The sequence below is a fragment of the Muscardinus avellanarius genome, assembly GCF_963383645.1.
Source record: "Muscardinus avellanarius genome assembly, chromosome: 13".
Lineage (NCBI taxonomy): Eukaryota > Metazoa > Chordata > Mammalia > Rodentia > Gliridae > Muscardinus > Muscardinus avellanarius.
The window spans coordinates 19,651,020-19,678,310 of record NC_137799.1 but is presented as its reverse complement, the minus strand read 5'-3'; the positions used below and the strand labels follow the sequence as shown (position 1 = coordinate 19,678,310).

Genomic DNA, 27,291 nt, shown 5'->3' with positions numbered 1-27,291 from the left:
ATATGCTTGTAATTCCAGTACTTGGGAGATTGAGATAGGAGGATCACAGGTTCAAGGCCAGCCTCAGCAATTTAGTGAGACTTTGAGCAAACTAGGAAGACTATCTCAAAATAAAAATAAAAAGGTTTGGGGTATAGCTTGGAGGTAGAATGTCCCTGGGTTAAATTCTCAGTACCACAAAAGAAACAAACAAAACAAAACAAAACAAAACAAAAAAAGCATGAGCAGTAGGCATGCTTTTAACTGTTTATATGTTACTGATATTCATTGTATTTTCCTCTTTTGACTTTTTTTTGGGGGGTGTGTGATACTAGAGATTGAGCCTGTGGTCATTCTACCTCTGAGCTACACCCTCGGCCGTTCTTTCTTTCTTTTATTTTTTTGAAATAAAAGTTGCTGAGGCTGTTATGAACCTAAAATTCTCCTGACTCAGCCTCCCAAGCACTGGTATTGCAAGCATTCACCACCATGCCTGGCTCCTCTTCTGACTTCTCACAGTGCCCCACTCTCCTCTTTAACAGGTGCCACCCTGGCCTCTGCTCTACCTGACCTAAATCTCATGTCCTCTAGCCAGTTGACTCATCTGTGGAAATGCCAAGGTCCTGAGAATCCATAGCGCCCCTTTTGTACTCATTACCCTCCCAGGAAACACGCTGGGGACAGTACAATTGCCATTTCAAAGGAAGCTTCAATTATGTCTCAATAGAGCTGTCTAAAAATAAATAAATAAAAGGAGAGTTATTTGTCACAATGCCTCCCCTGTGAGCACAGGAAGCCTAGTGCAATCACGTCTGGCCTGGAAAATGGCGCTGGCCGCCCTTATGTTGGGGCCTTCTCCAGTCTATCTTTCACCCTGTAGCCGGAACGACTGTCCTTAAAGAACACATTGACTGTTCTACTTCTTTGTGTCCGGCAGAGACTCCTGGTTTTCTTCAAGGTAATGTTCAACGGGGCTTGTTCAAGACTTCAGATGCGGGGCCGATCTCCCAGCCTCGCTCCTGGCCACTTCCCACTTCAGCTCCTGTTGGAATGAAAGCGCATGCAGCCCTGGAGCGAGTTCTCTTACTCTTTCTCTCGGCTCTTGCTCTCAGCTTCCCATCTGCCTGGAGCAAACCCCATCCTCCCCACCTTTGTCCTACTGGCTCCTCCCCTTGTCTTCCTTCTTTGGGTTTACACATCACTTTTCCAAGAAAGCATTTTAGGACCCCTCCCGTGTATCTCATGGCCCAAAGGTGAGTTTGAAGGAGCTGCCTTCTTCCCCCGCCACAGCCTGGGATCATCATTTGGCTTCTCTAGAATAAAATCTAGACTCTCCACCAATTCCCCAAGGGCAGGTAACTCCTCTGTCTTTAGTTGCATGCCCCGTGCCAGGCATGTACTTTCTACTCTAAGAAAAACCTGTTTAGTGAAGAAACCGAAGGTTCCCAAACATACAACAGTAGTAAGAAACACCACCCAAGCAGAAAGAGAGACAATAGGATTTTTTTTTAATGCACAGAAAGTCCTTCAGGGACTCTGGGCAGACCCACAGATAGCAGGAAGAAGCGGAGGTCCTGCAAACTCAGTAACTTCCAGGAAAGAAAGAGAGAGAGAAGTCCTTAAAGATGCGAGCTTCCTCACTGCAACAGTCCTTGGGACTTCCCTCCGGAGGCCAGACAGGTGGCCAAGCTGTCTCTCCACAGGTCTCCTCCAGGTGTCCAGGGCAGAAAGGAAGCTGAGCACGGCAGAGGGAGGAGGGAAGGAGAGAAAAGGCGCCTGGGCCTCTACCTGAAGCCTCCTGCCTCCCAACGAATTGCCATCCATAAGAAAAGGTTTAAAAAGGGGAGATGTTTGATAGAGTCAAATAATATCTTAGAAAAAATAAAAGAGAAAAAATTAATAATTCCATTGGTTACAAAGTTCTCTGTCCTCTATCCATAGGAGAAACAGTTTCGCTTTGGCCTCGCTGGCAAGCTTCATCTGCCAGGCCCCTCCTCAGCTGTCCCCCAGCCCCCCAAGCCCCAGGATCCATGAGAGTGCTGCTCCCTAGGAGAGTGTCTGTGCTTGCGGAGGGCGGCACCCTCCCTCACCGGCCCTTGGATTCCCCGTACGTGTTCCGGGCCATGGACACCATCTTCTCTTCGCAGGTGATTTTGGTGTCTTTGAGAATGCTGTACCACACCATGCCCGCGGGCCTGACCTCCTCGCTCCGGCAGAAAAGGTAGGGCACCGTGTCCACGCGGCTCTGGATGTAGGCGCTTCTCAGGAGGCTGGAACAGTGACTGCTCACCCTCTCCAGTCGCCGCAGGATCAGGTGCGCTTTCCTGAAAGGTACCAGGAGACAGCAAAGATTAGAAGGAAGAAGTTGAGATGGGGTGCGGGGCTAGGCTTTGGGAGTGGTGAATGAAGATCAACAGAGTTGTGAAGACATCTTGCTCTGGCCCGGTGTGGTGGTGCACACCTGTAATCCTGAGAAACTGGAAAATTGGAAATTTGGAAAAATTTGGAAAACTTGAGAAACTGAGATGGAAGGATTGCAGGTTTGAGGGCAGCCCCAGAAACTTAGTAAGACCCTGTCTCACAATGAAAAGTGAAAAGGACAGAGGTAGAATGTCCTGGGTTCGATCTCCAGCACCCCCCCCAAAAAAGAAGAAAAAAGACCTCTTGCCCCAGGGATTTCCTATCCATTCCTAAGTGTGATATTTTAAACTCCTATTAGGAAATTAGCTTAGAACATAAGTAGTGCACGTATAAAAACTGAAAGAAGACCAGGCACTTGTAATCCCAACATCTGGGAGGCTGAAACTGGAGGATCATGTTTCACAGACAGCCTCAGCTACTTAATGAGGCCCTCTGCAACTCAGTGAGACCCTGTTTCAAAATAAAGAATAAAAAATAGGGCTAAGGGTGTAGCTAGATTGCCCCTGGGTTCCATCTCTAGTACCGAAAAAAAAAAATGTAAAAAAGGTATTAATTTTTGAACTAGCACTTTCACATCTACAAAAAAACAAAAGTCTCCAGCAATTAGGATACCAGCATTGGAGCTTTGATCAGACAAAAATTATTGTAGTAATAAAAAAAAACCTACAACAAACAACTAAAATTTGATACTTCCCATTTGCTGGACGTTGAGTGTATGTTTGATATACATTTTAAAGTTTTCATTTAATCTTCCTGTCCTCAATGTCTTATTCTTTTCACTCCCATTTAGCAGGTGAGGGACCAAATCTAGGCTCAGAGAAATGACAGTACTTGACTAAGGTCAAATATCAAGTTGATCGCTGCAGTCGGGTATTGGAATCCAGGCCTGAACACCCACCAAGTCCTTCTCTAGCTATCGGCTTTCTTGTTTCTTTCACTCTCATATGCTTTCTTGTCCCCCTCCTGTCACGAAATTTGGAAATCTTGGCCTGTGTGCTATCCTTTCATCAAAGTCTAAATATAAATGTCCCCAAATCGTAACTTCTCTGTGTCCCATTTTCCCCATTTCTAAAATAGTGACGACAGCCTTATTCTCTCCTAAGTTTGCCATGTGAGTTGATAATATGAGAAATGCCCAGTGCTGGGCCCTAAGTACATGTCCAATAAATGAGAGCTACAATTATAAAGATTATTGCAATGATGCCTCTGGACCAAATGAGACTGAGCATTGATCTCAGCAAGCTTCAGTCTATACTCTGGAAGCCATCATTAGGATATGACCAAGAATACTTTACTGAGCACTGGAGAGAGGATCCATGCTCAGTCTGGTGGCTGGCACTTCAAGGTAGGATGGCTATTTGAGATCATTTAGTCCAGAGCTTCTTTATGGCGGCACCAGATATTGTTATAGGAGTAATTGTATCGAATACGTGGTAGCATCCTGGGATCTCTTTCCTACAGGTCACAATAGCAGCCCATGACAGTCAGAATAAAGTTGCTTGAGGCTTTACAAATGTCCTTCTCACCCCAACTGAGAACCACTAACTGAGTCTGACTCTCATTAAAAGTGAGAAACTGAGGCCGGCATCATCGTCAAAGTATCAGTCTTGCTTTTCTCTACATTGAAGTAGCTTCAAGATGCCCATGGGTCCTGTGCGGCTGAGTGAGACTTTCCCTCTCCTGCTGCCCTCTCTGTGCCCTTCTGAGACCTCAGGAGGGAAGGAGTTTTATGAAAGCAGGCCCCACAAATGGGAGACTGTGTTAGGCACCTGCATGGTGGCTGAAAAAGGACTGAGCTTATGTGTTACATTTTGTGAGCATGATTTATGAGGTGCCTTTCCAAAAGTCCTCTTTGTGTAGTTCACCACTTGGGTTGGAATATTTCCCAAAGTGCCAAGAATTCATCACTTCATAATCACACTCTATCCACAGTTCTCCCTCCTCTTGGGCAAGTCCCCCTGCTCTTGGCCCCCAGGAGGAACCTGAGAAGTTTATTTCTCATCCTCTTTGTTTGAGCTTTTATTTTATTCGTGAAAAGCTCTGCATCCTTGGAGAATTGACTTACATCTCTAAACCTGTATCTTCCTTCAAAAAAGGAGCGAGTATGATACATACTCACTGAGCATGTACTATGTGTCAGGGCTCCCATTCAGTAGAAGTCATTGGGAAAAACAGACAAGTGGAGATTGCAGTACAGAAAGCAAAAGCAATGATTGGAGGTAATGAGTCCAAAAGATTTTATGAAGACGGTGGAGGTCACTTAAGCAGGGTTGGGGGATAGCCAAGAAAGCTTCCTAGTGGAAGCTTTCCTAGGGACATTGTGTTAAATTTCATAGATGGATGGGAGTTAGAGAGAGCAAAGGTCAAAGGCCTAGCCGTCTGCATGGGTAAAGGCACAGAGGTGTGGACTGCATGGACGTTCTGGGAATCTATGGCTGGAAACAGCACAAGCGGGGACCCAGTGGAAAACTAGTAATGTAGGAAGGAGTCAGACCGTACCCCAACACTGCCTCTAATGCAGGGGCGATAGCACACGTACAGGCTCTGCGGCACGGGCTGCTCACATTCAAATCCAGCTCAGCCACCTGCCAGCGGGGTGAGAGTGAGCAAACAGCTTCACCACCTGTGGCTCCATTTCCTGGTCTTCCCTAGGAATTGGGAATCATAACTGCATATACCATAAAGCATTGTTTCAAAAATAAACAGGAATAGTAAATCTATAGGGATCTTTCAATAAATGTTATTTATGATTATTGTCCTGACGGTAAGTGGGAGTTATTGAAGGATTTATAAAAGCTACATAACAGGTTTGGAGCTGGAGTTTTCTTTTTTCTTTTCTGTTTGTTTTCCTTTTGTGTGAGGGGAAGAGAGAGAGAGAGAGAGAGAGAGAGAGAGAGAGAGAGAGAGAGAGAGAGAGAGAAAAGAAGAAGAAGAAGAAGAAGAAGAAGAAGAAGAAGAAGAAGAAGAAGAAGAAGAAGAAGAAGAAGAAGAGGAGAGGAGAGGAGAAAGGAGAGAGGGAAAGAGAGAGGAGAGAGAGAGAGAGGAGAGAGGAGAGAGGGAGAGAGAGGAGAGAGGAGAGAGAGAGAAGAGAGGAGAGAGAGAGAGGAGAGAGGGAGAGAGAGAGAGAGAGAGAGAGAGAGAGAGAGAGAGAGAGGAGAGAGAGAAGAGAAGAGGAGAGGAGAGGAGAGGAGAGGAGAGAGGAGAGAGGAGAGAGGAGAGAGGAGAGAGGAGAGAGGAGAGAGGAGAGAGGAGAGAGGAGAGAGGAGAGAGGAGAGAGGAGAGAGGAGAGAGGAGAGAGGAGAGAGGAGAGAGGAGAGAGATTTTGACAGATTGACTAAGGATTAAACTCAGGGGCATTCTACCCCTGAGCTGTAACCCCAGACCTATTTTATTTTATTTTGAAACAGGGTCTCTTGCTAAGTTGCTAAAACTGTCTTCGAAGCTGTGATCTTCCTGTCTCAGCCTCTCAAGTAGTATCTGCATTTAAAAAGATACTTAGGGCTGCTTTGAGAACTAAGTTGGGAAAGGACAAAACTGGCTACAAAAAACCAGGTTGTGGTCACACTGAAGTGGTACCTGTTTCTCCTCACTGTATTCAGGGCTGTGGGTTTGATAGTTCTTTCTTTACTGGTAAAAAGCTACTTATTTTGTTTTCTCATGTATGGGAAATGAATGCCATATTGATTACCTCTTAAGGTTAAAGTGGGAGTCAGTTGAATTAATACATGTAAAACTCTTCAAAAACTACACATAGTAAGCTTAGAGAAGCTTACATAGTAAGTGTTTGATACATGCTAGAAACCAACCATCATCATTATTGTGCTATTGGGTATTCTTTGTATACCATGCACTGAGGATGGACATGAAGGGATTTAAGCCTTAATTGCCTTGGTAAGGCAGTGACAGTTGACAGTGGACAGTAACAGCCTCTAACTCAGGGGCAGAGTGCGGGGTTGGAAAACATACAAAGTCCAATGGGGGTTGTGACCATGGGTACCTATTAAGCAATTTGGGGTCTCAGGGAAGTCTCCCCAAATGCTGCAATAGCTGAACTAGGTCTTTAATGATGAAACAAATGCTTCAGGTAGATAAGAAGGCAGAGGAAACAAGCAACTCCACTTTATACCAGAGGGAGCAGAAACCATCAGTTATTTTCCAAGGACGATGCAAAGAACAGGTGGGAGGAAGTCCAGTGACAAGGGCAGATGTCAGACTGTCCAGACTCTTTGGTGCCATACTGAAGGATTTCTATTTTATTTATTTTTCTAGAGAAGTCATGGGGAGCCATTGGGTGATTCAGGCAGTCACCATACTAAGCAATAAATACAAAACTAAGTTGGAAAGGGCAATTTTTCCAACATACCCAAACATTTTGCCTCCAAAGACCTAATCATTTTCTCAGAGAGACTCTTGAAACTCAATGGGCAAAGCTTCCTTCTGCATGTGTGAGGAAACTTAGGTCTACAGAGAGAATGGATTGCCTCAAAAGAACATCTTCAGTGTATAGCAGGAAAGCCTAGAACCAGGGCTCCTTATTACACAGTCAAGGTGAAGTATTATACGCTAGAGTCCCTAATTCAAGGCCTAGCTCTATAACTTAACAGCTATTTGATTCCCAAACAAGTTCTTCAATGCCATGAACTCTTACTCTATCAGTAAGATGGAAATAACAGTGCTATTAGCAGGATGAGATACATGAATAATTGGCTTAGCTCTAAGTAAATTCCAAGTGGTATTTAAAGTAGAAAGAACATAGGCTTCCGAGCCCATTAGGACAAGTTGCTTTACTTCCCCAGCCTCAGTTTCCTCATTTGTAAAATAAGAATAGAGATGCGTAATTTGTAGGGCTGTCAGGATGAAATGAAATGACCACCATGTGCATCTAACACAAGACTTAGCACACTAAACCAATCCTTGTGCTTAGACAAGCAAGAAAGAAGAATTGAGAATGCAAAGCCCTAGAGAGAAGGGTTGGAGGTGTTCAAGGGCTGGAGCGAAGAAAGGAGAGTGGGAGAGACCAAAGGCAAGTGTGCTGGGTAATAAATTGTAGGCAGTAGAGACCCATAAATCTGATCCCAGGCCCATTTCAAACTTTCCCTGGAGGAGAAATCATAGGTCAGAGTGACCACAAATACTGGAAATGAAATCTTCCATGCTGGAGTGGGGATTCAAGCCTGCTGGAGCAGGAAGCAAGAGGGGAAGGAGGGACATCGCCTGAGTTCATAGTGTATCAGTGGGCCAGACAAAGGCAGGGATGGTTTGTGAGGAAGTAAAGGGCTGGGCCCAGATGCAACTTCTCCTGGAACTGTAGAACCTTTGACTGACATTTCTATTCCCTGCACCATTACCCCATTAGCTGTTGACACAGCTACGGAGCAGAGATGCAGAAGAAGAGTAAGGAAATGTTCCTGTTGACTTCTTTCCCTCCTCCTGGCCTCCTTGAGTTGAGTTTCACTGTGTCTGTGTTACTGACCCCAAACTTAATGAGAGTCAAGGGCATGACATGGTTACCAAAAAATGGAACATAAGCTCCAGAAGTGGTGAGGGCAAATGAAAGGAAGTGATGGCTTCATTCATGCTGCTCTGCTCAGGCCACATCTGCAGAACCCCAGCAAGTTATGGTAAGAGATATGTGTACAGACTGGAGCCAGGTCATGGTGTTAGAGGGTAACCCAAAAGTAAGCCTGCTGAGCTGAAAGCAGAAATGCAGAGGAAGAGGGGGGCTGGGCCAAGAACTATGTTGTTCTAGCAGCTGGAGACATATGGGAAAAAATTAGAGGGTCAGGGATGATAATGACCATAACTGAGCACCTACTGTGTGCCAGAAACAGTACCTATGCATCACTCCAATTCTAGAGTATATAATTTATCCCCAGGCTGCAGGTGGTAAAAATGTGTTGATTGCCAGTCATGTGACTTGATTAAGTGACAGCCTTTTGAACTGAGGTTTCAGGTCTCTGCTGCAAGACACTCAAGTATTATTGACAAAGTCACCCTAAAATTGACAGAAGGAAAATTTAGTTCAATAGAGTATTTAATACCACCACCACCACCAACAAAACACCTTAAAGCTAGAGTCCAGCCCAGTGTGGTGGTACATGCTTATAATCCTAGTACTTAGGAGGCTGAGACAAGAGGATCTCAGGTTCATGACCAGCCTCAACAATGTAGTAACGCCCTCTGCAACTTAGAGAGACCCTGTTTTAAAATAAAAAACTAAAGCCGGGCGTGGTGGCACACGCTTGTAATCCCTGTGCTTGGGAGGTGGAGACAGGTGGATCGCACAGGTTCGAAGCCAGCCACGCTGGCTTAAGAGACCCTGTTTCCAAAAATAAAATAGGTCTGGGAGTGTAGCCCAGGGGTAGGAGCGCTTCCAGGAACCCCAATACCACAAAAAAACCCACTAAAATAAAGATAGGGGTACTGCACATATACACACAGCTAGAGTCCTCTAAATACATACAGAATGTGTCTCTTAATATGGTAGTGGGAGATAGATAGATAGATAGATAGATATAATTTTAATAATTTTGCCTCTGGAAGCCAACTGGCCTGCTGGCCCACACTTATAATCCCCGTATTCAGGAAGCTAAGACAGGAGGATAGCAGTTCACAGACAGCCTCAGCTACTTAGTGAGGATAGCAGTTCACAGACAGCCTCAGCTACTTAGTGAGGCCCTTTGCAACTCAGTGAGACCCTGTTTCAAAATACAGAATAAAAAATAGGGTAGGGGGTGTAGCTCAGAGATTGAATACCCCTGGGTTCCATCCCCAGACCCACAAAAACAAATTAATAAAATTAATTTTGTGTCTGAGAGAGAACTGGGATTTCAGGTTCAGAGGTAAAACTTCCCACTTTTACTTTGTATATTTATGGATCATTTGTATGCTATATAAGAAGCAGTAATTATCTTAGAATGGAATAAAGGTATTTCCATTTTGAAAACATGAACATACATGCACATATTTAAAGCTGACACAATACATATGCATAATAATGCCATGATTTTATGCCTTCCCAGTAATTGGCCAGGATTACTTTCAGAAAAAACATGCATCAAAATTTAGCATCCCCGCCCTCCCCAAGTAGAAAGCCCAAAGCTTAGATGCTGGCCATGAATATACATCCTTAACATCAGGTTTGAAATGGGATCTGTAAGACACTAAATGAAAATGTTTATGTTTGGCCTCCTCTCTTCTATTTTCCTTCATAAGAAACCATGAGACCTCTTCAAGAATTCATTTCTTGATAGAAGGCAAGGTCGACTTAGCCAAAATTCTTTCACCTTGAGCCAATAGCGGCTTCAAGATGAAAACCAACCTTATTATATTCTTGGGGACGGAAAACAGATCTATTGCACACTATTGTTTAAAGAGTATGTTTTGATAGTATCTCTTCATTCTAGAACATCTAAGATATAAGGAACATGATTGCTATGATAGCAGTCTTCCAAGGCAGAATACAACATATCACAATTAACAGGCACATGCATCATATACAATTTATCCTCATTTCAGAACCAAAAAAAAGCACAATTCTTCTGAGATTACAGAAATGTGGCCTGAGAAGCCTAACTCTTTTCTTTTTTTCACTATCTTAAAAATTCCAAGAGTTAATCCAAGATACCTAAGAAAGGGATGAATATAGTCTTAGAAGAATGCACGGTGACACTACAGTTTGCTTATTTTCTCTAAGGTTAAAGCGATAGGTGTATCACTGTTTTTGGATGGGAAAGGTGCCTTATCTTGATTTATATATATATATATATATATATATATATATATATATATATATATATATATTTTTTTTTTTTTTTTTTGGCGGGTCTGCGGATGGAACCCAGGGGCATTTGACCTCCAAGCTACACCCCCTGTCCTATTTTTTATTCTTTATTTTTGAAACTGGGTCTCACTGAGTTGCAGAGGGCCTCACTAAGTAGCTGAGGCTGTCTGCGAACCACGATCCTCCAGGTCTCAGGCTCCCAAATTCTGGGATTACAAGCGTGAGCCACCACGCCCGGCTTTTGTCTTGCTATATTAAAAAAAAAAAATCTCAGGCTGATCAAAGCCTGTGATAATTTCTGTGATCTCTTAACAATGTCTGCATGGAAGCAAAATGGGCTGACACCATAAGAATATCATTCTTCGTCTAAATAGATCAATTTCACGGAAATAAAATCTCTTCAAATGTTTGCTTCCTACTCTCCACCCTATCAATCTGATCAAACATAACTGGAATTGTAAAGCAGCCCAAGAGTGGTCAAGGATGCTCTGACCCGAGCAAATTCTGGTCCCTGGCCACTTATGAGCTCACTTTTTCAAGACTCCTAATAGGAACCTTATGGCTGGGACAGCTGGGTGTCAGCGGGCCTTCTCTGAGCAGCTGTTTGCCATAATCTATAGCTGTCATGAAAACCAGGCTCTGGGGAACAGTGCCCTGATAGATTTATTAGGCAGAGGTAGGATATGCCCTTTTATCACTAAATTTTATGGGGGTACCATAACCCCAGATCCAGAGAAGATTTCAAAACATTTTGGGGTCTGGTGATTATATAGGCCAAAACAATCCTAGGAGCTTTCATCCCATATTAACCCTCAGTATGCTCCTGGGAAAAGTTCCCACCTCCCTAGCCAACCTGGGTCCCTGAGAAACAGGATGTGCTGGGTGGGAGGTGGGATGATACTGGTGTGTTCTGTTCTCTGAGCTTCAGGGCTTACCTGTTCCTTGGTTTCCCAGCTGGAAGGGACTTTGGAGTTAAGCCTCTTTATGTTTCAAAAGTGGCCCAGAAAGAGGAGGGAATTTGTCCAAGGTCACACAGCAAGTAGGTGATCAAGTTAGAAGAACCCTAGGAGCTGACTCCAGAGAACTGTCTCATTCTATCTCTTCTTTACACTTTGACCCTGGGGGCACTTGTGAACCCTCGAGAACCAAAGCAAATATATTCAAATTGCTCCACTCTATTTTACTTTTATTTATTTATTTATTTTTAGGTACTGAGGATGAAACCCGGGGGCATTCTACCTCTGAGCTACACCCTCAGCCCTACTTTTTATTCTTTAATTTTGAAACAGGGTCTCACTGAGTTGCAAAGGGCCTCAGTAAGTAGCTGACACTGTCCTCAAACTGTGATCCTCCTGTAATAGCCTCCCAAATGCTGGGATTACAAGTGTGTGCCACCATGCCTGGCTAAATTGCTCCACTTTAAAAACAAAACTTTACATGGCTTCTGGAAAGAAGAAAAAAAACTCCTTCCTGGGCAGAACTCAGAAAAGCCCTGGTGATGTGACCCTCGCTAAACACTCCAGCCTTGTTTTTCATCTCTCCGGCTCCCTCTCACCTTGAACTCTCTGCTCTAGTGATATTTATAGCTCCTGACTAACGTACTTTTCTCTTACCTCACCCTCTCTCATCTTTGCACGGGTTGTTTTTTTTTTTTTTTTTCAGGAAGAAAACACACTGCCCCCTGCCACCTGGAAGACTCCTGCTTGCCCTTTGATTCTCTGCATTAACCTTTCTTTTTTCTCTAGGGAGTCTTTCTTGAATTCCAGGTCTGGAAGAAACCCTTTCACCATCTACACCTAAAACCTTATTCCCTCCTAGTGTGTTTTCTGAACCAGAGATGCTGGCCTCACTCAATTGCTTATTTGAAATAGAGAATTTCAGGCCCATCCTGAACCACTAAGTGGATATAAATTCTAAGAAAGTCCCTGGGCAAATCTCACACAAATTAACCTTTGAGAAGCATTGCTCTAAAACATCCTTCCATCCATATATATAAAACTATATATGTACTGAAGGTTGAACTTAGGGGCATTCTACCTATGAGGTTATCCAGCCCTATATTATTTTCTATTTTGATCCAGGCTCTTGCTAAGTTGCTGAGACTATACTTAAATCTTCCTAAATTGCCAGTGCTGGCTTTGAACCTGTGTTCCTCCTGTCACAGCCTCCCAAGTACTGGGATTGCAGGCATACAACACCATGCCCAGCTACCATCCTCTTCTTATAGCTTACCTCTTAGACATGTTCCCCACAACTGCATGTTGAGCAGATTTTCCCTCACTACATGCTGAGCTGTGCACAAGGCCTCTTCTGTCTTCTTTGTTCTTGTATTCCCAGCCCCACCACAGGGCCTGACATATAGTTAGCACATTAAATGAATCTATAAATTAGCTCATGAAGTGAAAGCTCTTCAGGTCTTTTAATATTTACAATGACACTGCATTGTTTAGAATGTCAGAGACCTTGGAGTTCATGGAATTCAGTTGTTTCCAACTGTGTTCTATAGACCCAGGACTTAAGGGACCCTTTGGAATAGAAGAAGGTATAGAAGAAGAAACCCAGAAGTGGGGCTCTGGGCCACCCACTCTAGCTTCTACCAGAACCACTTTGTGATCATCTGGTCCACACATTTATAGTCTCTTTCTCTTATCAAATTATTAAGCAAGTACCTAATTCCAAAAGTGAGTAGAACATAAAGAATCACTAAGTATAATTAACATTGTACTGGGGAAGAGAAGAGGCATATAAACAATGTAAGACACTAAAACTGGTGAGTGTGATGCAGAATACAGTGTGAAACACTTCCCTGGTGCCCTAGACAGTTCTCTGGGGCCAAATAAAACATGGGAGTGTGATGGAATCCACAGGTAAAAATTTTAAAGAACTCTGTAAGGAGTTGGCATTCTTAGACCTGGGTTTTACATGAGATTTACTTAGGAAGAATAATTCCACTGATTTTTAAAAAAAGATCAGCACTGCATTTATCTACCCAGATCATCCTGTAGATAAAGAGACTGAGAACAAAGAAAGAGGCAGGACCTAAGTGTGCATAGGGAGTTTTAGTGGGGCCAAGATGGATGAGGATGCGGCTCCCATGATTCTTACTGACATGCCAGTGTGTGGAATATTGGAGCAATCTCAAATCCTCTCAGGGAGACTAGAAAGACCAGAGGAGGAGGAGGAAGCTGGGTGACATGGGTGGGGGATGGCAGAGAGTGGCTGAGGCCTGGCTGATGGAAGGTTGTCAGGTTATCACAGTCTATTACTGAGTGGGATGTTGCTGTGCTAGGAAATTTATGTGGTGGAAAGTCATAAAGAATCCTAGCAGGTTGTAAAGACAAAGTCAGCAGTGGAAGTCTGGGTTAGCTTCGATACAAACTCCTGTGAGAAAGCCCAGTAAACTAGAACACCTTTCTTGGTCCATAGGCAAAATGGCAGCTGAGATAACTCACATAGTTACTTTTATCTGGAGCTCTGTGCTTATCCTGGCCAGCCCATCCTCTTTTAGCTTTTGGCTAAAGAACATCCTTTTCATGTGAAAGGGAGAAAGTTAAAGTCCAGGACCCTACAGAACTGATAAGGCCTGCCATGGAGAGAGATCTCTTTTATCCTCTGACTGAAAGCTCATCTCATTTCATCCCTTGAAGGCCTAGAATTCTTGAAAGGTCCATTGCAATTGTTATATGGACTCTGAGTGAGAGTTCAAGGCAGAAACAGGCTCCATACCAAACCCTTGTAACTTTGTGTAGCTCATATAACCCCATAGGACCTCTAGTTCATTACTGTCCAAACAAAATAGTAAGAATATCCCACAAGATGCTTTGGCATCTTGAAAAGCATGAAGTGCCACCTGCCTATCTCCCCAATGCCACCAAAGGTGCCTTGGCTGAGAGCACTCCAGTGTCTTTCTGGGAGTCTAAGGGCTTCCCTGCCTCCTTCTCACCTTGATGCCTTTCCTCCTGGCTCCCAACTACAGCCAGAGGGATTTTTCTCCCTTGAAGATTGGATAATATCACTTCGCTGTGGAAAAAACACTTGAAAATCTGTCCATATCCCTATGGAGATCATCCAAACTTTTTAACCCTATTTAAAGGACACTCAAAATTAGCCTTTTCTAACCTCTGCCTAATTATCTCTTACCAATCCTGCTGTCACACACTTTGCTGCAAATACATGGAAATTCTTCAGTTTCTCCAAACACACTTACCAAAGTGCACAAAAAGTGCCACTGGGATGGGTAAAAGGGTCTTAGGTGGTACCAAGATGATCACAGACCCGATATTGAACAATAGTTAATCACATTTGGAAAAGGGGTTAGATTTCCATCTTCATTCTCTTTTTCTCCATGAGATTACTTTTAAAAGAATATCTTGGTTTGGGGCTTTGTCTTTAACACTTCTCTTACTAATCTCCTTTTTATAGAGGCAATCTCATTCTGTGATGGGACAAGACAACATCTTTGTTTTGTTCAGTGTTTGTTGTTCTGTGTCGACTTTTACCAAAGATTAGGTTTGGTTTTCTATTAAAGAATCATGGTTCTAATTTTCCCTTTGTGAGATGATATAGTGTTTTCTATTCATATATATTTTCAGTAGGAAAGAAATTTTTCTATTTCTCATCTTTACCCCTGATATGACTTTTTTTTTAAAATATTGGGATTGAACCCAGAGGCATTCTACATCTGAGCTATATCCCTAGTCCTTTTGATTTTTGGTTGGAAAACAGGATCTTGCTAGTTTGCTGAGGCTGGCATTGAAACTGCAACCCTCCTGTCTTAGCCTCTCAAGTACTGGGATTACAGGCAGGTTCTGACATGACCATATTAATAGCTACCCTTATTTATTTGATAAAGTCCATTGTAAGCCTAAGAAGAAAGAGTCCAGTAAAATTAATAGGAAGCAGAAGTCTCTGTCCCTCTGTGCACACCTCTAAACCCATACCTGGGCCCTAGCTCATCCTCACTCCTCCAGACAAAGTCTCCAAACTTTTCGTAGTGAGAGTTGTAGTGGTGCTGGACCCGGAACAGCATGGAGGCAGAGACTTCCATGAGCGTGTTGTAGGCAGTCTGCTGCTCTTTTCCGCTTGTGTAGCCATTATACAGGTTGTAGATCTTGTCAGCTATCTCTGAGAGGGAAGAATTGCAGATACAGGTCACCATACAGTGGGTAAGAGTGGGGACAGAGTATGGCTTGCAACAAGAAAGGCACAGATGTGCAGGAGTTCACTTGTGTATTTTTGTGGATACATAAATCTTCATTCTCTCCTGACTATGTCATTGACTTGTTGAGTTTGGTTTTCTTATCAATTCCTACTTTGGATTTACATTGAGAAAATACTTAGGGCCAAGGAAAAATGTATGGCCAAGGGTATAGCTCAGTGGTAGAGTGCTTACCTAGCATGCACTAGGCCCAGGGTTCAATCCCCAGCTCAGCAAAAATGAAATCAAGCCAAAATTGAACACAAAGCTCTCAACACAAGGCCTGATACAAAATTAGTATTCATAATTGCAAGCACAATTAGTTATATAGGTAGTATGCTAATGATATAACATAAAATCCCAAACAAATACAGAAGCTGAATGAAATCTACTTAGTTTATCTTGGCATTCCCCTTCGACCTTTCCTCTGTAATATTTCCAACACATTTCTGTAATCAGGTCTGAAAGGTTCCTGTTGAAAAACCTTTTAGTGAAAATGCATACTCTTTGCTTACCAACCAGGGACATTCCTACTCCATCAGTCACTCCCACTAATCAATGAGACTTAAATTCATTATGAGCAGAAGAAGGCATATTCCTTTAGCTTTAAAAGCTCTGATCAAAATTTATATATGTTCCCAGTCATTGCTAATAATAGTTGGCCCTAGGAGAATCTAGCAGACAAAGAGTCAGGATAGTAAAAGTATTTATTTTATACTGTTTTCCAGTCTACTTTTTGTTATTCTTATTTTTTAACCATTTGCACATGTTATTTTACATAACAATAATAACAGGAAAATGCTTCAAATCCCCTCATTTTTGAGGCCAAATAGTTTACTGTCACCTTGTGTGTAGTATAGAAAATACTTATCACCAAGCTTCTTCTGAGCCACTTGTGGGATTGTCTGCTTCCCAACAATCTGGATGTGAAAGCTGTATCTATACAATGCCTACAACATATATGGTAGATCTGATCAATGGGTTACAACTCTTTAGGTGTTTCTGTCTAATGTTTACAACTTCATGGACTGGGAGCAGAAAAGTAGCTTAACAATACATGTTAAGGATGCTCTGAGCTGAGGAGTCTGATGCCACAGTGTGCTGTGATCAGGTGGTGACATCTTCCATGGGCACAAAAAAGGGAAATGATCTTGTAGCTGCCACCTATTTGCCAACTCTAGCCTAGACTTCAGTAGAAGAAAGGGACTCGTCTCAAAGTAGGCTAGGCTCAGGGGTTCTAGCCCTCTACCATTCCCTGCCTCCTAATCAGAACATGGATGAACTCTGTAAAAGAAGAGAAAGTCTTTCCAGTGTCACAGGTATTGCTAGTCAGTGTCAAATTTTCCCCTTACAGCTCTGATTAATTCAGTCCATGTTCCTCCTGCTGCTTTAGTTCCTTTACTTTCTTCTCTCTTTGCCAGTGTGTGTGTGTGTGTGTGTGTGTGTGTGTGTGTGTGTGTGTGTGTGTGGTGTGTGTGTGTGTGTGTGTGTGTGTGTGTGTGTGTGTGTGTGTTGGGTCATGACTGTTGGATGTGGTACTTAAGAGTAGGGAAATGTGGGACTCACCTGGGAAGTGGGGAAAGGGGTCCCCTACCTTCTGCCTTGTTGTCATCCACCAGTGGACAGGCTGTCCTTAAGGTCACCGTGCTGAGCTCTGAGTGCCTCCCCCGGGTATCCACAGCATACAGAGTAAACCTGGAGCACAGGAAGAAAATAGACCACTAACTTCATAAAAGCCCCTGGAAGTTGTAAGAAGGATAAGAATAGGAGTAGGGATCCAAAGAACTCAGGGATGCTTAAGCTACAAGAGAAAAAACAAGAAAGAACAGTAATTATAAAACATTTATTGAGTACTGAATACCTGCTAGGCACTTTGCACTCAATCCCTTAGTTTGCAATTAAACAAACCTAAAAGTCAGGGACTTATTATCACCTATGTTTCACCATGCCTCAAAGATTGTTTTTATAAAATATTCCATGAGTTTAAAGTTCTTAGAACAATGGATGGAGGGGCGATAGATGGAGGAGCCAGGTCTTGGAGGTGGCCAGACTTGGTTTCCTGTTGCAATTCTTCTCACTTACTCTGTGACCTTGAGCAAGTCACACCTGTCTGAGATTACATCATCTCTCTGTACCAGGCATCTGTGATGGGGTGACCGTCACCCATGTCACAGGTTCAGGGTGGATGGCTATGATAGGCACATTTTCTCTTAAGTGAGTTATCATTGGTAAGCCATGCAAAGAGTCTGGGATAAGAATTACAAAGAAACCTTTATCTGTGAGAGTAGGCAAGGGACAAAGTAAGGGGTAAGAACAACACACTGACCTGTGCATGAATACACATTTTTAAGTGCTTTCTTAGAATGTGAATAGGAGATATATTTCAACTGAGGGGCACATGTATGGCTTGTAGTATAGGATATGTACATGTATAGGATATGTGGATAGACCCTTAATAGCATGATGCTGAATACCGCATTCCCATCAACTACTTAGTTTTCTGTGGTGATTCTGACACACAGAATCCAGAGCCAGCTCCCTGCTGCACCGAGTGACATGAAGACTACCATTCTGGGGAAGAAGTAGTCTTAGGCTTTTAAGTTACAAAACCTGCACAAAATCCTTGCATTCTCCAATTGCAGGCTTAAGATTCATCAGAAAGTTAGTTTATCTTTTCTGAGGCTCAATCTCCTCACCTAAAACATAAGACAAAATTATTAGCCCTATCTCATAAGAATAGGATGAAGACTGTGATACAATCATATCACAACAGGCCGGGTTCAGTCTTTTCTCCTTAAAACACAGCTCCAACCTTGATTATTGTAATAGGCAGATATGTCAGTGGAGGCCTTGGGCCACCCTGCCTGGGGTAGGGGGTGGAGGAAAAAGAGGAAGATGTCAACTTTACAGGCCTGGGTCAAAAGTCACAAGGCCATGCACTTTCAGTCTGTCTCAGCTGTAATTGTAGAACTATTTTAGAGGCACATCTGAAAGCTGTTAGAGGGCCAGGCTGAGCCTAGAGGGGCTCTTTGTGAGGGGAAGAAAGTGGTAGTCTTTGATATGGAGAAGGATGGAGAGAGATACTGAGATAGAGATACATATACCAATATATGTAAATACCAATAGAGTAGAGAGCACAAGATGGGACAGGGTTGGAGAGAAAAAGAAAAGTTGGCCTGAGCCCCAGCATTTCCACAGACTGTGTGGTATGAGAGCTTAAGTAGCTAAAGTAAAAGGTCCAGGTGTATTGAGAGTTTGAAGTGAAAAACAAAAACAAAATAACAAAATACTGTGAAGAAAAATGTTTTGGGATGGTTGCACAGATGTCTTTTCAGAGTTCCTTCCTCATCATCAGGACATGGTCATCCTTGTGGGCTGCACCCACACCAGGACAGTCATTTTTTTCTCAGGATGAACTTCTTACCTTGGAGCCCCCTGCACAGTTCCTTGAGGTCCATGCATTCAACTAACTCTATCGCCAAGTCCCAGACAAACTCTAGCCAAAGAACTAGGCTTGTATCAGATCATTGCTTCTTATTGTCAAGGTGTATCCAACCTCTAAGCCTTCTGGAACAGGGATCCACCATTTATCTCTTATCTCCTTATCTCTGCATACACTGTACCTTTGGACTGGCTCTCCTCCCCCTTCTTCCCTTCCTCGGTTGGCTCCTCCACCTAGGGCCTGGAGCATCTCTCAGATCTCATCTCCCCTAGGGAACCTTTGTGGCCACTCTGGAGAGCTGCCTAGCCCTTCTCCCCAAGCTGCACAGCTAGGTAGTGTCCACCCACTTCTCTCTTGCTCTCAATCAGTTTGTGAGTGACTTCAAGATCAGCATATGGCTCTTCCCATCTCCAAGCACCAATGTACCAACACTCAGCAAATATTGACCAGAATGAGTGACTAACTCAGTCGTTTCACCAGGGTCATTCCATTTTCTAGAAATCCATTTTCCCCTCCATCAAATGAATATATAAGGTGAATAGATGGAAAGGTGATAGGAGGGGATGGGAATAGTGGAAAGGCTAAGGGCATAGCTCTGGAATCAGGGAATTTGCTTTCAAATCTATATTTCCCCTTTGTTTCTTTGTGTGAGGTTTTCTCTCAGTTGAGTTACCTGTAAAATGGGAATTGCAGTATTAAAAACCTACCATGAAGGATGCCTTTGGGAATAAAATAAGGTGTGGTGGGAAGAGAAGCGCCAAACACAGTGACCGGCATGTGTTAAGCGATCAGCGAGACGGAGGTTGGTCTTATTATTGTTAGTACTGTGGTGCTACCGCCCTCGAGTCTGACTTCAACCCACCTGGAGCAAGTGGCCTCAGCGGAGAGCAGAGGAGGGTGGGTGGAAGGGGAACTGTTGCCAGTCCCGTTCAAGACCCCCAGACCTCCTCACAACAGGGGTGAGAGAATGAAATCGAGAAGTTAATTGGCGGTGAGAGCTTCTCACAGATCTGACAGGGGGTTAGAACAGGGACAGAGCCCCAGAGGCCCACGTCAGGCCCAGGTCCCCTAGAGCACAGGAGAATGCGTTTGAAGTCTTCAGGCCAATGCCTGCTTTTCCCCAGCCACTGCATGATTTAGGCATTCTGGGGAGGTAAAAGTCTCCTCGCTGATTTGAAGGGAAGCAGATGTTTCCAGGATTGAGGCCCTGGTCTTGTAAAATGTTCCTTCCCCACACACAGCTCTGGCAAATGACTTCCCCTCAGCTCACGCCTGCCTCTTCACCTCCACCACCATCACTCCCCTCTCGGCCTTTCCAGGGCAGCAGTCGTGAATGGAGAGAAAGACACCACGTCCAAGCACCAAATCTGGGCCTGAGCAGCTTGACGTCCAGGGGCACCTGGAGGAACTGCTTCTCTGAATCTGTCTCCCGTCTCTGTGGTGGGGAATTGGACCCAGATCAACTCTGAGAATGGGCTGAATTTCGTATTCTAAGGACATTCTTTATTGGAGTCTGTGGCAAAGAACCTAAGTTTGTACATCAGATTGCTTTGGGTGTCAGTCTGTAATGCGCCAGCAACTGGGGAAATAACAGCTGAACCAATGAGCCTCAGTTTCTGTACCTATACAACGGGGACAAATGATTTGATACTTATGAGGTTGTGAGAATTAAATCAGAATTCAACACCCCACTTATATTTTAGTCTTCTTCTGAGAAAGAAAGAACACCATACCTTTTCTACTGCCTCTAATGCTCAGACAATCCAGACTCAGAGTTACATGGAAAATGATGCTTATAATCCGCTGTGTGTTGGAAGAATGATAGACAGTGTATAGCCCAAGGACTCCAGTCCTTAATGTTGTTCTACTCAAATAGTGGAAAGAGCATTCTTATCCACAGATTGAGGCAGAAAGGGCAGGGGTTAGAGCAGAGTCCAGAACCGGACTTCCTGAATTCAAATCATGATTCTACACTGTCTTTGTCAGCTTGTACAAATGAATTAACCCTTCTGTTCTTGTCTTGAATGTGTGTATATATTACCTGCCTCCAATGGATGCTGGAGGAATACTGTACTTAAAACAGTGCCTGGCATGTGCTAGGTGCTAAGTAAGCATTAATTGTTAATCTGCGTATGTGCTTAAGTGACAAATCTCTTCTTTAATAGATTTAAAGCAAGCTCCCTCACAGTTCTTTGATATTTTATATTGCACATGGGGTGGGCTCTTGAGTGTTTTGATGATCAGAGCACAAAGGAATCGAAACTGTGGGACTTCCTATTCTGGGCATATAAAGCTTGCATCTCCCTCTTGGCTTGTGGATACATTCTGGCTTGGAATCCTGAGCCTCTACTAATGTGAGTGCTCACAGGCACTGTGATGGAGGAAGCCAAGCTGCATGGAAAGAAATGTGTAGGATCCTCTGCAGTCACCTAATGGATGAGTGATGGAAACTCAGAGTTTCAGCCCAAGGAAACGCTCTCATGTCTCCCCAGGTTTGAGTCTTTGCAGTTGAGGTCCCACACTTCATGGAACAAAGACAGCCTGACCTGCTGCATCCAGTCTGAATTTTTGAACTGCAGAATCCACGAGGAAAACACGGGCTATTTGAAGCTGCTAAGTGTGGGGATCACTTGTTATGTCAGCTAGAGTGACTGTAACAACTTCCAAGCACTGAGAGAGGGGTCAGCAAGCTACAGCCCATGGGCCAAACCTGGCCTGCTGCCTGTTTTGTAAATATAGTTCTAATGGAAAACAGCCACGATCTCTTTGTGATTGTTTTTTAATGTATTTGCTATGGCTGCTTTCACAATGGTGAGAGAGACCAGAGGGCCCCCAAAGCTTGAAATCCTTATGTCAAGATCTCTAGGGGGAAATGTGTAGCCTGAAAATGTAGAGCTATAGCAGTATTTAAGGAGATGACTTTTACTTGTTTCATTTGCTCTCTGGGTAAGAAATTATTATACACTTAGGTCTAGGGAGTTTAGGCAACTGGTCCAAGGCCACTATTCTTTGGCCCTGGGTTGACACCAAAACTGCCTACTGAAGATCTTAACCCTAGTTTGCGTATTGACACTGAATAAGCAAATGAGCCCAACTGTGATCTGCACTTGTTTCCCATCCTTGGGTAAAAAGACTTTGAGCAAGGTGGTCCATTATCACCACCAGAATTCAGATGTCCAGTTTCTCTCAGCTGGATGATGACTGCTAGGTAAAATATATCTGTGTCCCATTGGTTCAGGAGTATCAAAGCCAGCTCTGAGAAGGAACAAGCAAAGTCTGATAAAGATTCCTACTCTGGTCTCTCTGTGTTCCACCCATCCCTAGCACCCGAAATCAAACTTCCTACCTTCTTATGTGGGCTGAAAACCCATGCTTTCTGCCAATGTAAATATTTAATTTTAGTGCCCAGCCCAGTGATACTGTCACAGTAGTAAGTTTCCTGGAAAAGTTTCTAATTTCAACATCACCCAGTCTGAATGATGATTGGAAGGCCCTGGCTGGAGCAGAAGTGAAGTCATCTGTGGCTGTCTCTGAACACCAGCTCCCCATACTGGTACTCCCTTCAGCCCCTCTAGCTGCATGAGCTCACAGGAAAAGCATCAGGGTAGTGGGGAGCTGGCAGAAAGAACTTTGGGGGAAGGCCAACTCTGGAGACCTACACCAAAGCTGACAGCAATCTAGAATCAATTCAACAATCACCACTCTTCCTACATGGCCTCCAAATTCACTGCATGTACACATCACCTTAAAATTCACAGGGCCTTGAACACTAGAATGCAGAAACAATCAATTACAGTATTGACATGTAAAACTGAATAAATATAAGCTTATTTACAGCCAAGTCATGTTGAGTTATCTTTACTACCTGATTGAACAGCATCTCAACTCTGTGTTTCTCATTACCAGTAGAACACCTACAAGATGCCAGGCACTCTGCTAATCAGGGGAGAATAACACATAAAAGAAAAAAAAAGTCATTGCTTTCATGGAGCTCTTATTAGAGCAGAGAGGTGGCCAGATCAACAATAGCAACTGGGATGCAATGCCACAGCTCTTCAATGAAAATGCATTTTTGACTTTTCATGTAAGCATTTCTCTTCTTCCTTCTTGCAAAGCACTGAACTAGGCTTTGCGTATGAGTCCATGAGCTGCCTTGAACTAGATCTTACCTTGATGAATCCGCCTTCAGCTGCACATTTTAACCAACTACAGGATTTGTACTTTCTTCAATGAAAACCAATGATGATTTTTGTCTTCCCATCTGGAAATCCTTTGAGAAGTGAATTACCCAGTGAACTTGGATACACAAGCCCTATGCAAATGATTTGTCTGAGTTCATTCATTCACTCTTCAAATAACTCTACTCCTCTTGCAAGAAAATTTCAGGCTGTTGCTTGGCTTTCCTTTGGCAGGAGTTATTATCTTTGACCTTTCTTTTTCTTCCCTTTTCTGCTCTTCTTTTTTTTTTTTCTCCACGAGGTGGATTAAATAATAAAACATCATTGGACTGGTCATGGTTCTTACTTGGAGTATGTTCATCATTTAGTAGGTTGGTTTAAGGTAAAGCAGACACAGATTAACTGTCCCCAGTAAAGAATTAAACACAGCATGCCAAATTATTTCCTTTCAACTTGTATTACTTGGATCTTTAATGCACATTGTGGGGTTTTAAAAATTATCTTTCCTGTATACTGGACAGTATCTCTGAAACCCAGACACGATTTTTAACAACTTCATTTATAGGAATGATTTTGTAACAGGTGTAGTGACACGGATCTGCAATCCCAGCTACTTGTGAGGCTGAACCAGGAGGATTACAAGTTTGAGAACAACTTGTACAACTTAGTGAGACCCTGTTTTAAAATAAAATAAAAAGGACTTGGGATACAGCTCAGTGTGAGAGCCTTCTAGAATACATGGAGGGCTGGGTTCGGGACCTCGTATAAGGAAGAAAGAGAGGGTAAAGAAGGAAAGAAAGAAAAAGAAAGATTGAATTGAGAGATATAGACCATAATTTATAGGTTTTTGCCTTGCCATTAACTAGCTATGTGGCTTTGGTCAGATTATTTATTTATTTATTTATTTATTTATTTATTTATTTTTGCAGGTCTGGGGATGCAACCCAGGAGCATTCAACCTCCAAGCTATACTCCCTGCCCTATTTTTTATTCTTTATTTTGAAACCAGGTCTCACTGAGTTGCAGAGGGTCTCACTAAATAGCTGAGGCTGTCCATAAACCCAATCCTCTGGTCTCAGCCTCCCGAATGCTGGGATTACAAGCATGTGACACCACGCCTGGCTAGGTCAGATTATTATTAATTTTATAACTACTTTGTGGTATTGGGGATTGAACCTGGGAGTTCTACCACTGAACTATACCAGTAGATTTCTTTTTACTTTTTAACAGGGTCTTAATAAATTATCATGTTCAGGGCCTCAAATCTGCAATTCTCCTGTTTTAGTATCCCAAATACTGGGATTTTGGTCGAGTACCACCGTACCCAGCTGGTCAGATTATCTAACCTCCTGTGTCTTAGTTATCTATTAATAACCCACAGCAATTCTGTGAAAGCTCAATAGTTGTTATGGAGATGAAAATGCTTCAGAGATTTCACATATTTTCTGGGTACCTACTTTATATAGACACAGTGATGAACTTTGATACAGTAGTCCTTTCTCTTTACAACTGCCTAAGGAGTACATATGATTAAATGTGTTTAATAAGAAGACAAGTAAACTGTGGAAATTTGAATTGACTTTCCCAAGGCTGCACAGATCATAGTAGTAGTAGTTCAACAGGGACTAGCAGAGGTCTGCTCACTCAAAGCCCAGTGCTATTTTAAAATTGACAAAATGATGAAACATTTGTTGGTTCCAAACAGCTCTTAAGTCACAATTCAGAGGAGGTTGGAGTTTATCAGAAGGATGAACTTCATGTTTCTAACTTTTGATAAGGAAGAGACCTAGCTATAGAAACACCAGCACCCTTTACCCCCTTCCAACACAGACACTGCTCCTTTTCCACATCTGAACCTAAAGCTCTCTTTTTCCATGGTATCTTTATTAAATATTTACTATTAATTTTAAATATACTTCTATTGGTGCATTGTAATTATATATCATAATGAGGTATAGAGTAATAGGAACATTAGGAACCCTTATAAATTTTGGTATAAATCGTACAGCTGCTATAGAGATCAGTGTGGAATACACCTCAGAAGACTGGGAATGAAACAACCATATAACCACCAATGTCTCTTGACATCAAATTTTGTCAAAGCCAAGTCCAGAGAAAGAAAGGACAGTCAGAGGCCACTGACATGGATATACACCCTTGGACAACAAACTAGGAAAGACTATAGACAGAGTAGCCCTTTTCTACTTTAAACTCAGCTCAGTTCCCACTTTAAATGTGAGCTCTGCTTTCCGATAGGTAGAGGTAAGAATAAGGGGAATAAATGAGCCCTACACCAGGAGTCTGAAAGACTCAGTCTACATCACAGCTTTATCTATCTCCTGTTCCTATCATCTCTGAGAGCCTTAGCTACCTTGTCTATAAAATGGAATCCACAATACTTGTTTCACAAGATTGTGCTAAGAATGAAATAACAGGGGAAACACCTAGGACAGTGCTTGGTAGGGTCTTGCTTGTCTCCTGACTGAAGAAGCTCAAGTGAGATAAGTGGAAACAGAGCTTCTTGAAAGTCAGTCATTTAAAGGCAAGGGTCCTGGATGTAATGCAAGCAATAAATGCATTGGATATTATAGGATTTTGTGAGAGCTCTAGGTCAATCCCTGAATGTATAGGCAAGCCACACCATGTTTCTAAGCCTGAGCTTCCTCATCAGTTACATAGCAACAATAATACCTACTGTTAGTGATAAATCTGAGAACTACAGAAAATACAGTGGGACACAGGCTGAGAGAGGGTCCAGACTCAGGTCTGCCAGATTGGAAAGCCCTGGTTTTGCATCTGATCAATGCGGTGACCTTGGTTGAAGCCCTTTCTCCATGTACTTACTTTCTTTTCCTATTTAAGAAGGGCCACCAGGAGACTTCAGTCATAAATTGTATACCAAATGTTAACACAAACTAACAACAATCATCCCCAAACTCCTCCAAAATATGAATAATAAGTAAGTAACTGGGAGGGAATGTTGATATTTATTTTAATAAAGTAGAATTATCTTGGTACTGAAATCAGGCAAACATATCCCCCAAATTAGCAGTCCAGTATTCCTCATAAATATAGACACAATAACGTATCAATTGAATTCAATAATTATAAAAACTGTGGTCCTTGACCAAATGGTGTTTATTCCATGAAAGCAAGCAAGATTTGCCCTTCAAATGAAAATCAACCAATGCACAATAATTAAACAAAGGACAAAAATGACATAATATCTCACAAAAAGCTTTCACAAAGCCAAATACCCTTTCATGATTAAGCGCACTCCACTATGAACAGAAGAAAACTTCCCCAATACTGTAAGTGGCATCTATGAAAAACCAACAACTAACATCATGCTTACTAGTAAAAGACTAAAAAATGTTCCCCTAAGATCAGTAACAAGATAAAGAAGAAAATTTTCTCTGATGGTAGAATTGATTTAATATTGTATGTATATAATAATTTACTGAAGATTCTAGATAGGTCAATTAGGCAAGAAAAACATAATAATTATCCAAATAGTAATGAAGAATCCAAACAAAACTTCATGTGCAGATAAATTATCTTGTATTCAGAAAAAAAAAAGAATGAATTCTTAAAATATATCACAGATATGAGTCAGGAGTGGTGGGGCAACCCTGTAACCCCAGAACTTGAGAGGCTGAGACAGGAGGATCATAAGTTCAAGGGGTACCTCAGTAACACAAGCTTTCCACAACCTAAGGAGAATCTTGTTGTTAATTTCTAGGATTTCTAGTTGGAATATTAATATACCTTCAGATATAGCAATTGGAAATATTTTATCCCATTCTATTGGTAACTGTTAACTCTGTTTATATTGTCTTTGGATATACAATTTTTTTATTTTTTTTATTTTTTTAGGGAGTCTGTATACTCCTCTGTTGCCTGTGTCATTGAAATCATAACCAAGAAATCACTGCCAATTTCAATGTTGTGAAGTTTTATGACCCAGATTTTCTCCTAAAAGTTTATAGTCTTAAGATTTGTATTTAGGTCTATTATCTATTTTGAGTTAATATTTGTATATGGGATTAGGTAAGGGTCCAATTTTATTCTTTTCCATGTAATTATTATTTTTTAACAATATTTAGTTAAAAGATTATCATTTCCACCACCAAATGTTCGTGGAAACCTTGTCAAAAATAACTTGACAATATAGGGAAGAATTTAGCTCTAGTCTTTTATTTAACTCCAATGGTTTATATATCTGCCTTTAGAATAGTACTACACTGTTTCAATTATTGTAGCTTTATATGGTTTGAAATCAGAAAATATA

General features: G+C 42.3%; 1 protein-coding gene across 7 annotated transcripts in view; it reads right to left on the bottom strand.

The window, feature by feature from the left end:
• Window positions 1–1,813: 1,813 nt before the first annotated feature.
• Window positions 1,814–27,291, bottom strand: part of ASTN2 (astrotactin 2) — a gene marked incomplete at both ends in the record, with an annotated part of 976,717 nt that continues 951,239 nt past the window's right edge. For 5 of the 7 annotated variants that reach the window (XM_080708339.1, XM_080708335.1, XM_080708337.1 and 2 more), the window contains 3 exons: window positions 2,066–2,303; window positions 15,124–15,307; window positions 16,975–17,075. In XM_080708339.1, the coding sequence (XP_080564465.1) occupies window positions 2,066–2,303; window positions 15,124–15,307; window positions 16,975–17,075 (523 nt within the window). Of the gene's footprint in view, window positions 1,851–2,065; window positions 2,304–15,123; window positions 15,308–16,974; window positions 17,076–27,291 lie in introns of those variants that run through there. The other 2 variants (XM_080708340.1, XM_080708341.1) reach the window with 2 other exon arrangements.